This window comes from Rhipicephalus microplus, chromosome 2 (genome assembly GCF_043290135.1).
Source record: "Rhipicephalus microplus isolate Deutch F79 chromosome 2, USDA_Rmic, whole genome shotgun sequence".
Classification (NCBI taxonomy): Eukaryota; Metazoa; Arthropoda; class Arachnida; order Ixodida; family Ixodidae; genus Rhipicephalus; species Rhipicephalus microplus.
This window is the reverse complement of record NC_134701.1, coordinates 39,976,763-39,989,654: the sequence shown is the minus strand read 5'-3', so window position 1 is coordinate 39,989,654 and position 12,892 is coordinate 39,976,763. Positions and strand designations below refer to the sequence as shown.

The 12,892-nt window shown below is 49.1% G+C and overlaps 1 protein-coding gene across 5 annotated transcripts in view; it reads left to right on the top strand.

The window, feature by feature from the left end:
- TRAM (translocating chain-associated membrane protein 1) overlaps window positions 1-12,892 on the top strand; it is an 81,571-nt gene that overhangs the window by 48,118 nt on the left and 20,561 nt on the right. For 4 of the 5 annotated variants that reach the window (XR_012893626.1, XR_012893625.1, XM_075886394.1 and 1 more), the window contains exon 9: window positions 4,633-4,782. The exons of the other annotated variant lie outside the window; for it this stretch is intronic. Coding sequence is in view for 2 of the 4 variants with exons in the window: in XM_075886394.1 (XP_075742509.1) it covers window positions 4,633-4,782 (150 nt within the window). In the remaining 2 variants the exon portion in view is untranslated. The remainder of the gene's footprint in view (window positions 1-4,632; window positions 4,783-12,892) is intronic. 5 annotated transcript variants of the gene reach the window in all.

Here is a 12,892-nt window from a genome sequence, read left to right as displayed (position 1 = left end):
TGCAGCGTGCAGTGATGGCAACATATCACCACGTCACATCGACTGACCAAGACCCTCACCATGAACTTTGCCCAGAGGGGGCTCAATCGTGGTGCCGCCATAGAGCTGCAGAGGCAAAGCGTGAGCCACAGCCAAAACATAAACACAGCCTACCGGACTATGTCGCTGCAGCTATGCTGCCCATCTACGAAAGACTGTCACAAAAGTCGCTTCTTCAGCGCTGCCTGGGAGCGAAGACGCAAAACGCATCAGAATCATTCCACTCCATTCTGTGGTCTCTGATGCCGAAGGAACAACACTCACCCTTGATCGCGGTAGAAACAGCACTGCATGAAGCAGTGCTGCGCTACAATGCCGGCTGCTGCAAAGCAACCCAAGTGATATCGGACTCCATTGGACTTCAACCAGGTCATCTGGCCATCCAGCGAGCTCGTGAAAAAGACGCTTTACGCCTAAAAAAGAATTCTAAAAGACACCAAGAGAAGATGGAGGCCAGGCAAAAGAAGAAAAGAGAGCTGTTGATCACACGATAACTTGCCGGGAGCCTTTCTGATGCACCGTCAGCGCCGAAAGCGTATCTAGGTAGACCGGCACTTGATCCCTGTTGCGGATCTGGTCCAACTGAAAGGGGGCAGCTTTTAGCAATGCAATTACTTACTTTTGAAACCTCAAGAGGTTCTATTCGTAGCTCTTTGGTAGCTTCTGCGAAATCGACGTACGCGGCGCATGAAGAGATACCCAATGCTTGCTCGCTTTGAAATCCTTCGGCTTAATGCCTTTGTCTCGGGCCGTCTCCCTTGCCTTCGCTTGTAGAAGCTCGATGTTCACAGCGAGATATGCAGCTCCCTGCTCCCACACAAAGTCTGCGAGATATCCTTCCATGTCGGGGAACACTCCATTTTTTGGTCTGCCGAAACTTTTTCACTGGCTGCTGCAAAGAGGCATCCTTCTGCTTCCGCCAAACGCGAATACTCCTCTTGTTGACTCCGAAGTGCCACTCCAGGGCACAATTGCCAATTGACAGCAGCAATAAGTTTCCTTTTAAACGAAGCCAAGTACTGCTTACGTAGTGCTGACATGGCGTAATATCACAGCAGCAAACTCTTTGCCGTCGTTATGGCCGCCACATTGAACCAAATGCCACTGATTACTGTTGCGCACGTGGGTCTGTAAGACTAACGCCTGCTACTGCCGCTAACACTACCTAGCACAGCGTGCAAACTTCTGATGATGATGATAGCACTGCGCTATGCTGAAACCAAAATTGAATTTCAGATTAAAGTTCTTGGGACTCGCATATAGAGCGGGGCCAAAATTTTTTGCCTGAAAATTAGAAAAAAAAAAAAAACCTGGGCTATATGTGGGCTTTACAGTATTTGCGCGCACACTACACACGCTATGAGTGCACGGTCATCATATAATATACACACACAAATAAAAACACACAAGCAAAAATTCAGAATGTTCGGCCGGAAGGATTATACAACAGCCTAATTTGAGAATGGGTAGCACTACAACTTGCGCAGAAAACAATCATATGCGAAAAACGCTCGGGACACGTAATGCAACAAATTTCTTACCGCGCTAGCTTATACAGTGAATCCCGGATATATCAAACTTGGATATATCGAATTATTGGCTATATCAAACAGTTGAGAAATCCCCTTGAATTTCCCAAGCAAAAGTATTGGACCGGTAAACCCGTATATTGAACCCCTGCACATTGGGACATCGGCTATATTGACCGTTGTGCTGTGCCATGCTGAGGCCCAAAGATCACATTTTTCCTAGAAAATATAGATCAATTTTTGGCTGCGTTCTGACAAGTACCTATCTCTTTTCGTGTGCAGGTCACAAAAAGTGCCGTTATTTGATCGCATTGATCTGGTTTGTTGTCTGGCGCTTGCGAGTGCACCGGTATGTTTGATGCACGATTTGCTGGTCCTTACGCGTGGGCATAGTGTTTTTCAAAAAGACTGATAGCTGAGGACACCAAAATGAGAATACGAAGTGACTCGGCAAACTCATTGCAATGTTTGCAATTCTCTTATTTAAAAAGCTTTAATGATATTGAGGATGACTGGAACTTGACAGTGCGTTCCAGAAGGAAGACAAATTTACGGACAGTTTTGATGCGAAATAAGGTGCGGCAACTTGCAGTTCACACCTTGTTCTTTATTATACTTCGAGCGAACTGCCATGTTAGCGCTTCTAATGATTTTCAAGTCCTGAAGCACTCTGATTTCGTCCTTTAATGCACACATTTTGTATCAAATTATCGATATATCGAACCCCCTTCGAGTTCGATATATCCGAAATCGTTGTGTTAACGAAACTATACTCCAGGTTCAGACCGAATATTTATTAAATTGCTTACACGCTGAATAATGGTGTACTCCCCGAGAAAAAATAAGTCGTCACGAGTGAATTTATTAAAAAAACTACCGTAGTGTCAGTTGCCTTCTTTTGGGTGCGCAAGTTTCTGATTTGCGCCATTGTCTCTAACGCTTCACCTGCATCCTTTGGGAAGTGATAGAACGATACGTTTTTCCATAATTCGACCACGATGCTACACATTGCGGCTCACAGCAATGGTCTTTGAACATCTCCCTCTCAGGCTCGCGTGTGCAGCATGACGGAAATAAAGGAACTATGGGGCTGCTTCTCAATGCGCTCACCGTAGTTAGATATCTTCTTTCGAAGTTGACCCTGTTTACACCGTTTCTAGGCACGGCCGCTAGGTGGCGAACGCTCACTTGGAGTCGCAAATAAGCTAGGTAAGGTTTGTGCGGCTGTGCAGAAAAAAAAACAAGAAGCAGACGATATTTGTTTTGTAAAACACCAACAAATTCACCGATTGTCGTATGAGTGAGGTACTTTTCTGCTGTGGCCACTTTTACGGAGGATGGACAAGTCGCTAAATTAACCAGAAATAATTGGAACGCCTGTGATTCGTCTAATCTTTCTTTACATTGTCGAGAATGTAAATGCATGCCAAAGTTGGATCAATGTACCCGCATAGGATTGAAGAAACACGTGTAATGGCTTGGCATACAGTGGTAGCGCATGCGTGACCCATCTGTTGATTAGCTTGCATAAAGATAAAATCAAATGTCTTAACATGAGATTATTAAGTTCACATATGGCATGGGCATGCGCAGATAAGTTTCTGGGCCTTCTTTCTTTTCCGCCTTTGAGCATCAGTTTTTAGTGGATGCTTGTGATGTCCTTCTGGTGACTGTGTTTGCACACCCTGTCTTTCTCAGAATAGAGCAAGCCATAATTCCTAGCTGAGAAAGAAATGCAAGAAGTAGGCTTGTCCGAATTTTGGAACATTACTGCATTCGAATTTGCTTCAATTCAAATTTGAACTGTTGAAAACTTTGGTGTGCTTGAAATGAATTTATGTATAAGTTAGTCCACATGTAGCCTGTAGAATAAACCACGCCAGTTAAAGGTTAAAAATTATATTTGTGGCACAGATTATTTACTGTCATAGTGTTCCTGGTGAACGCTGTCGTTGTTCGTCTTCTTTTCTGTGTGTCCATGCACGGGCTCGCGCCTTGGCGCACTAAAGACATAATCAACATAGCCCTTGTAAATGTGGTTTCACAGCAGTTGATAGATGCCAAGCTGTGAAAGTACCTGTCCAGATGTATAATGCTTTGTGTGTAACTTCCTGTAAAGCTCGTTTCATTGCTGTAAAGGGGTGCTAAGCTACGAAAATGCCTATTTAGGAGAAATACATACTGCCGCGAAGCCTTACTACGAGGTTAAATATTGCCTTCACATCGATTCATCCTTTTTTATTTACTTTTGAAAACTTGTGCTCCAAGTATGTTAAATTTTAAAATGTAACATATTTGACAGGTTGTCACTTGCAATCTACAGAAAGTCAAATTTTGTTACTATTTGAAGTTGTTTCTACTTTTTGAACCAAAAATAGAGGCATTTCGAAGGCCTTGTAATAATTTCTAAAAAGAAATTCTTGTGCAGGTTAGTAGGGTTATGACAAATAGCCCCCCTTTTTTTTACAGCATGAAATATATGCTATTGGAATTGGATTTGAAAGTATTTGACCAGAGTTACTATTTGCTTCGAATTCATTTCAAACGTAAAATTTATTACTGTCAAACTCTTTTAATCAAGTACTATTCTAATCAAATCCAATTCGAATAGTGTATGTCGGATAGTGTGAAGAAAAATAGGTTATTTGTCATAACCCTACTAACCTGCTCAAGAAACCTTTTTTGAAATTGAAACAAGGGCTGTGCAAATGCTTCTCTTTTTGGTTCAAAAGAAGTAGTAAGAACTTGAAATAGTAACAAGACTTGACTTTCGGTAAATTGCAAATGACAACCTGTAAAATAGGTTACATTTTAAAATTGACACTGATATGAGACAAAAGAGTATGAGAAACACGAGTGTGCCTACAGTAAAATGTATGCGAGGTGCCCTATTTATGAGAGACACCTCTTGCAAAAAACAAGAACTGCTGTCCAGAGCATGCCTCTAATAAAGGGGTTTAAATGTATTTGCACAAGCCTAACAAGAAAGCCAAGCTGCCTCGAATTGAGAATGGGGATGTGTTATCATGGGGTGCAGATTCTTGCATGCCTCCTCTGTGTGCAGGTATGCGGTGTGGAACGTGTTGTTTGTACTTGTGCGGCTGGCATCGATCACACTGTCTGTGCTTACCTTCTGGTACGGCCTGGCCCAGCAGGAAAATCCAGCCCTGCCCATTGGCCTGGCCACAGGCAATTTTAACACCAAGCTCATCAGGTATGATTCACTCGACAGCATGTTCTCACCTTCAGTGGCTAAGATATGTGTGTAAGCATTAAGTCAAGGTGATATAAGAATGGCACTGAGCAATCCCCTGATCAAATGTTGACATTTATTAGATGCCTCACGTTGCATTAATGTGATGTTCACGTGGCTTTCATCTCATGCATTGTAGCTGCTTTCCTTGATGTCTGTTTTTTCTATCTGAATTTATCATCATTTCAGACCGACAGTGTCTTGACAATTGGCAGAGGCTGCATTAAGCAAGTAACAAATGTAACCAGAAACAATATGCAGAATTGCAGTTTATTGTTGAATTTTAAGGACAAGAGCGGTGGTTAGAAACTTTTTATAACGCAGGTTACCACATTCACTTGCTTTTGTTTTTTAAGCAGTTCATTCACACTTCTACGTGTTTTGCAACATTGCACACTTGAAACATCTGCATAACACCAACTTACAAATCCTTGAAACAAAATGCAGTGAACTCTCAATTGAGTGAACTTCAAGGGACCCAAGGAAATAGTTCACTTAACTGAAAGTTCACTAAACTGAATATTCACTAGAATATGGAACAGCTTTGGGCACAGCAGACATTACAGTCAAAAGTGTGAAATGCAATTTATTTTGAAAAGAAATCTGCGATTTTCATTTGCACTGGTGCCCTTAAAGCACAAGAAGAGACAAAGCTGAGTACTCTACGAGCAAACATCTACAATTGCCGATTACACGTTGCCGTTGCTCGCGGAAGCACGATCACCACTGCTCGTAGACGCATCAACACCATACGCAGACCCATAAACTTGTCACGCAGACTCAACACCGCACATGGAGGCATCGACACTACACATGGGCGTGCGCAAGCACTGGTCGCATCAACTATGCAGCACTCGCCATCAACACGGCCCGCGGTCAGGTCACAATCCATGCATACGGACACGCTGTCACAGTCGCACATGGGCGAACTGTCCCTATCTTCCACGTAAACCGACTTTTCCTGGTCGGCAAGGTCAGAGGCGTTTGCTTGTGTGTCCAGTTTTCTCCTTTTGTTTTATATCGTTCACCGTTTCCCGTGCGTGTGGACTGTTCAGTACTTCGCTTCTTTGGGGCTAATCGCAGTGCACGCATGTCGTTTTGGTGATCAACACGGGAATGAACAAAACACGAAGCAGCCATGAACAGCACCCTCTTGCGCTAATGCATGCGAAAGCTATTCAAATTTTAGACAACCAATAAGAGCACATCATGAGCCCCCACTTGACTATTCCAACCAATCACGATGCCGCTTTTGCTCTCTTTCGCTCGCTTTTCCTAGTTTTATTACAGGGCTTTATTAAGCGAAAGCCACGAAAATTACGGCGTGGCGGTACCTCCTGCAGAACAATTTTTTTCACGGTTTTCGATGACAACACAAAAAGTGCTGTTTTGTCGAACCGCGTAGTTCTTTATATTTCACCATGAGGTAAAAGAAGGTTTCAGGATCGCAAAGAGAAATAAATACAAAAATTTATAATTTGGCCAAATTTACTGTTCCAATTACCCCGGCCCCCCCTTAAGTCACCGCACATCAGAGCTAAAGATCGGAGAGCACCAGACCCTTCATATGAACCTTGAAACAAGGGCACACTACAAGAAGCAGTAATATCACCTATGCTTTTTAACGTCGCCATGATTGGCATTACAAGAAAACTGCGAGAGGCAGAAGGCCTCCGCAATGCGTCCTATGCAGACGACATGACGCTCTGGACTACAAAAGGTTCACTTGCTGTAAAGGAAGAGCGTCTACTAGCATCATCTGAGAATATGTAAGCCAACAGTGCTCCCCAGTGAAATATTACATGTATGGCAAAGCGGAAGTAGCTATGCAGTCCCTATCATGAAAACTTGAAGGCTACTTCATACCAGAGAAACTATTGATTCTAGGCATGTAGCTGAAAAGTAACCAACGAGCCACCCACACCCTTACGCTCCTCCAAGCCAGCGTAAAGGCATGATATCTCGGGTAACATCTAAAAGCAGAGGCATGAAGGAAAGAGACTCCTTCATTCGGAGCCTGGTGATGAGTACAATAACATACATTCTTTATTGTAAAGTAAGAAAACGAAATCCTTGACCCGCACCATAAACATATAGCAGGTAGTACAGCCTACCCTTTTGTAATCTCACAAAATCTGAAACAAAACGGGCCGACACCCTCTTGCGAATAGCATTCAAAAGTGCTCACCTGCTGAGGAGTACATCCACTGAAAAATTGATGGCAGGTGGGTTCATAACACCTCCGCAAACTTACTGAGGGCATTCACATCCCACAACAACAAATACTTGAGCGTACTCACATGGGCCGACGGGTCCTGCAGGACTTGGGATGCCCAGCCTCGACAACGAGAGCTCAGGAAAGCTGTGAGATGCCTCGCCACGTGGGGGAGAGGCATCGCGTTGCCCCAATCGCACGCAACATGTACCTAAACCTGCACAGCAGCAGAAGCAGAGCAAGGGCTTCAAGAAGTCTGAAGTTTTGAAGTTTATTGTAACATGAAAATACAAGTGGCATGGTCACTGTCAGGGGGACCTCCTAGTGATATTGTATTAATTGAATATAGGGCAGGCCGATGGCGAGCAAAAAAAAAAAAAGCATATTAGAAACTCTAAATTGAAAAAAAAAAAAGATAAAGGAATAATAATAGATATAATAGTAACTGGAAACTTAATTTAAAAGCAATACAACAATAGTACAGAAAGCAAATGACTGGAACATAATAAAAGAAATGGATGCAACTTTCTTGTACACAAGGCATAAAACAATTTACACAGCACAAAAGAGAGAGGATAAAATGCAATTGCTACAAAAATAATCAAGAAAAGTTAAAGGTGGTATTATTAAATGTTAGCAAAGATGTTGAAATAGATGTTTCTTTAATTGGGGGAACTTTGTAAATGATGTTATATTGTGGCAGCTTTTAATCAACATAGGTAGGCAGTTCAAAGCTAAATACCATAAAAAGGCGCTGTCTGTTTTCTATAGTTTGAGTGCACCACCAGCAGCCGTAACCTATGTTCTTAGGAGAATCTAGTCAAGTTAACATTTAATAAGGGGATAAGATACTTTTTCACTCCATGTCAGGGTGACGCCCTTGCAATACAACCACGCCTTATTTTTGTGGTATGGAATGTTGGATGGGAAGAATGCTGAGATTACTGAAGATGAGAGTAGCAAATTTTCTCCAGTGACTAAAGGTGATAATCCCTTGTGGGAATTGAGGCTGGCCCGCTGCCTTTGCGCGGGCTTTCCCGCCTTTTCTGCCATTCTCATGTCCCAACATGTCTGCCCTCCTTTGCCGTCAGCCGCGCTGGGAAGGGCGGAGTGACGTTTAACTCCCTCACCCGGTAGCGGATGTTGACTGTGGCGCCGCGCGCGGGGAGCCTCCCGAGAGGTTTTCGCGCGCTGCGTCGGGAGCGGTGAGTACAGTCCGGGACTTCAAACTGTGAGCCACGCATTCTTTTCCGTCCGTCGAGTCCCGTCGCTCGGGGCTCGTCGGACTTCGCTGACGGCGCCTCGCGCCCGATGCGAACGCTCACCTTTTGTTGCCCCGCTGCGTACTCACGGCCGAAGGGCAGTACGGTGTCCTAGTGCGTGGCCTAGCTACGCCGACCCGTCTCCCTTCGAAGCCAACGCGAGCGCCTTTGCCCTCGCTCGAGCAACCGGGCCTTTGCTCCGGTGTCTCCGTGGATCACCTTTACCGCGGAGACGTGCTCGTGGCACCCCTGTGTAGTACTTTGTGCCCGTGGCGTGGATAAGCCTACTTGCTTTCCCGCCGCGCCTTTTTGCAACGAGCTGTACTGCGTTTGGTGTTGCCACAATAAAGTGTTGCGACATTGAGCAGTATCGTGTTCTCGCCACGGCGACGGTTAACGCGTGCCCTGCGGCTCGCTAAGACCGGACCCACGTTGGGCGCCAGTGTGGTGTACACGTATCCCGAAGGAGTACGCACCCAGCGGACACTGTCACGCCTTTACCGCACCTCCGCGCACTGGACGCTATCCCCCTTTAGCACCACGAACACTAGTGCCACGTTGCTGTGCTCCCTTCTGCAGTATCTTTATAGTGTCGTGTGTTTATTTTGTTATTTATGTTTTTGTTTCTCCTTTGTAATCATATTTTTTTTAAAGTAGCAGGGCTGGACTGAGGTTAGCTACCGCTCATTGCAGTGTCATTTTAACTGCATGGGTGACGTCCGGCTGCCTTTTGCAGACCGGTAAAGGACAAGTTTAGGAGAGGGGGATGTGGGAATTGAGGCTGGCCCGCTGCCTTTGCGCGGGCTTTCCCGCCTTTCTGCCATTCTCATGTCCCGACATGTCTGCCCTCCTTTGCTGTCTGCCGCGCTGGGAAGGGCGGAGTGACGTTTAACTCTCTCACCCGGTAGCGGATGTTGACTGTGGCGCCGCGCGCGGGGACTCGCAAGAGGTTTTCGCGCGCTGCGTCGGGAGCGGAGAGTACAGTCCGGGACTTCAAACGGTGAGCCACGCATTCTTTTCCGTCCGTCGAGCCCCGTCGCTCGGGGCTCGTCGGACTTCGCTGACGGCGCCTCGCGCCCAATGCGAACGCTCACCTTTTGTTGCCCCGCTGCGTACTCACGGCCGAAGGGCAGTACGGTGTCCTAGTGCGTGGCCTAGCTACGCCGACCCGTCTCCCTTCGAAGCCAACGCGAGCGCCTTTGCCCTCGCTCGAGCAACCGGGCCCCTTTGTCCCGGTGTCTCCGTGGATTACCTTTACCGCGGAGACGTGCTCGTGGCACCCTGTGTAGTACTTTGTGCCCGTGGCGTGGATAAGCCTATTTGCTTTCCCGCCGCGCCTTTTTTGCAACGGGCTGTACTGCGTTTGGTGTTGCCACAATAAAGTGTTGCGACTTGAGCAGTATCGTGTTTCCCGCCACGGCGACGGTTAACGCGTGCCCTGCGGCTCGCTAAGACCGGACCCACGCTGGTGGCCGTACTCCTTCGGGATACGTGTACACCACACTGGCGCCCAACGCGGTATCAAAAGCTCTAGCTTTTGTCTGCTCTTAGCGAGTCAGTTCGCCTGCGCGATTCGGGCTCGTCGCAACATGGCTGCTTCGCGGGACTTTTGTCCGCTGTCCCTTTTAGCGGATGCCGCGTTGCATACGGAGGCCATTGCCTCTATTGACGGGAACCCTTCTGCACCCGTCCGTGTCGGCACCCCCTATTGCGGTGACGACACGAGGCGCCTAGCCGCTCCCTTTGGAGATGGCGCGTCGCTTCGGAATGGGCCTCTTGCCCTACCCGAACGTTATGTCTGCTTTGTGGCGTGCCGCGTTGCACCAAGAGGCCACCGCCTCTATCGACGGGCGCGCTTCGGCGCTCGCCTGTGTCGTCACCCCTTTTTGTGGTGAATACACCGCTACGTGGTAGCTGACGCGCTATCCCGTGCCCCCTGTTGTCTGCCGAGAACCTGGATTTCGGTGCGACGGCCGCTCGCGGTGCCTTAGCACATGCAAGCGTCGGGGGCGAAACAGCAGCTTCGCCGCCATTCGGCGAGAAGGGTGAGTCCCCATGCGGACAAACCTTGGCTGCTAACCAGGTAAGCGGCGCACCGCGAAGCGGCCGAGCGGAGGAGCTTTCCGAAGGCCACGAGGCCGAGAGCGAACCCGTAACGCCGACTCACGCGGCGGTTACTGCGGTCCTGAGTGGGCGCGATACCAGACTCCCCCATTTGGGAGAATGGGAATTGCTTTCGGCAGCGAAGAGCTACTGAAGGCTCAGCAGAGTGATCCGTTTCGAGTCTCGGAGGGACGGAGCGCCGTATACGCTGCTTGCTTTGCGGCGGGCGCCGTTAAACCGTCTTGACGAGGCGCGGAGCGCCGTTACGCTGCTTGTTCTGCGGCGGGCGAGATTAGGGGTCTGAAACAGCGTGTGTCGCTGAGTCCCCGGCGGATTCATTTTTGCTGGACCATGACGGGCTCCTGCTGAAGTATATAGCCACTGACGACGAGTCCATAGACCCGTTTAAGGTGGTTATGCCCAAAAGTCTGAGAGCCGCACTGTTGCGATCCTCTCACGACGAACCCATGGCCGGTCACCTGAGTGGCTCGAAAGTTTTTGCAAACTGAGCAATGTTGTGACCTGGCCCGGCACGAAGCGTGGCTTTTATCGCTATTCCGTGCCTGCCACGTCTGACAAACGGTTGAGCCAAGGGTTGGAAAGCCGCCCGGTTTTATGAACCGATTGTCAGTGAGCGTCCGTGGCGCGTACTAGCTGAAAGATCCCCTTTGGGAAAACTCAGCCGTGCCCACATCGCAGACCTGAAGCCCTTTGTCACGGTCTGACGAGCTCGCGCCAGTGCCCTACGGCACTTCGCGCAAGCAACGGGCACACCCGGAGCGGCGGACCGCATTCGGACCCCGCACCGGTATAATCTGAGGAAGCGGTCACCTTTGTGATTTCGCGCCGGACGGCGGACTTCTCCGCAACCGAAGGCCCTCAGTTTACTGTCTAGCCTCAGTATAGGTTAGCTTCTTTACGGCCTTTTTTCGTAAAGGAGTTGACCCCGCCCTGTCTGCTGCCAGTGTTTCTTTTTTTTTTAAGTGTTCATGTGTATTTTATGTTTTTTGCCAGATGTTTAGTGTCAGTTTGCTCTGTGTTTACTTTTTTTCGTGTTCGTTTCGTCTACCGCGAAGGGAGCTGTGTGTGACCTTCAGTGTCGGTGCTTGCCGGGAGGGAGAGAGACGAAGGACGCTTTGCGCCTACGCTCGCGCAGCTGTCGGCGGTGTGTGTGCGTGCTTCTGTGCGTGTATAAGTGCGTGACGCTTCAGTGCGAGCCCGCGAAGAGTGCGTCATGGCTGCCCTCCATCGACGCGGACACTGGAGGTGCTGGGGGGTCATTGACCCACTGACGTCAGACCATCTGGCTGTGCTCTGCTCTTGGCCGTCGCCGAAGAAGCCGTGCTGCCTTTTCCACCATGGCTCCTGCGCGAGGCCAGCTGAAAGCAGCTATATGCTGCTGGCCAACGCCAGGGCGCCTCGCAGCCAATTTTTGGTTCGGCCTCCCTGACCACCGGAGAGGCCCGGCTTCCCGCAACGTCCAGCTTCGTCATCGAGCCGGAAATGCGGGGCCTCCGAACAACCGAAGCGGCTTTCGTCGGACTCGCGGCTTATCAAGAGCAGCAACAAGCCATCAGTGAGCCCCTTCCGGTACCTGTGACCTCGCACTCGGGCATCGCACCCAGCGGACACTGTCACGCCCTTTTCCGCCCCTCCGCGCAGTGGACGCTATTCCCGCTTCAGCACCACGAACACTAATCCCACTTTTCTGTGCTCCCTTTCGCAACTGTTTTATAGTGTCATGTGTTTATTTTGTTAGTTATGTTTTGTTTCTCCTTTGTAATTTTTTTAGCAGCAGTAGCAGAGCTGGACTGAGGTTAGCTACCGCTCATAGCAGTGTCATTTTAACTGCATGGGTGACGTCCGGCTGCCTTTTGCAGACCGGTAAAGGGCAAATTTAGGAGGGGGGGATGTGGGAATTGAGGCTGGCCCGCTGCCTTTGCGCGGGCTTTCCCGCCTTTTCTGCCATTCTCATGTCCCGACATGTCTGCCCTCCTTTGCCGTCAGCCGCGCTGGGAAGGGCGGAGTGACGTTTAACTCCCTCACCCGGTAGCGGATGTTGACTGTGGCGCCGCGCGCGGGGAGCCTCCCGAGAGGTTTTCGCGCGCTGCGTCGGGAGCGGTGAGTACAGTCCGGGACTTCAAACGGTGAGCCACGCATTCTTTTCCGTCCGTCGAGTCCCGTCGCTCGGGGCTCGTCGGACTTCGCTGACGGCGCCTCGCGCCCGATGCGAACGCTCACCTTTTGTTGCCCCGCTGCGTACTCACGGCCGAAGGGCAGTACGGTGTCCTAGTGCGTGGCCTAGCTACGCCGACCCGTCTCCCTTCGAAGCCAACGCGAGCGCCTTTGCCCTCGCTCGAGCAACTGGGCCTTTGCTCCGGTGTCTCCGTGGATTACCTTTACCGCGGAGACGTGCTCGTGGCACCCCTGTGTAGTACTTTGTGCCCGTGGCGTGGATAAGCCTACTTGCTTTCCCGCCGCGCCTTTTTGC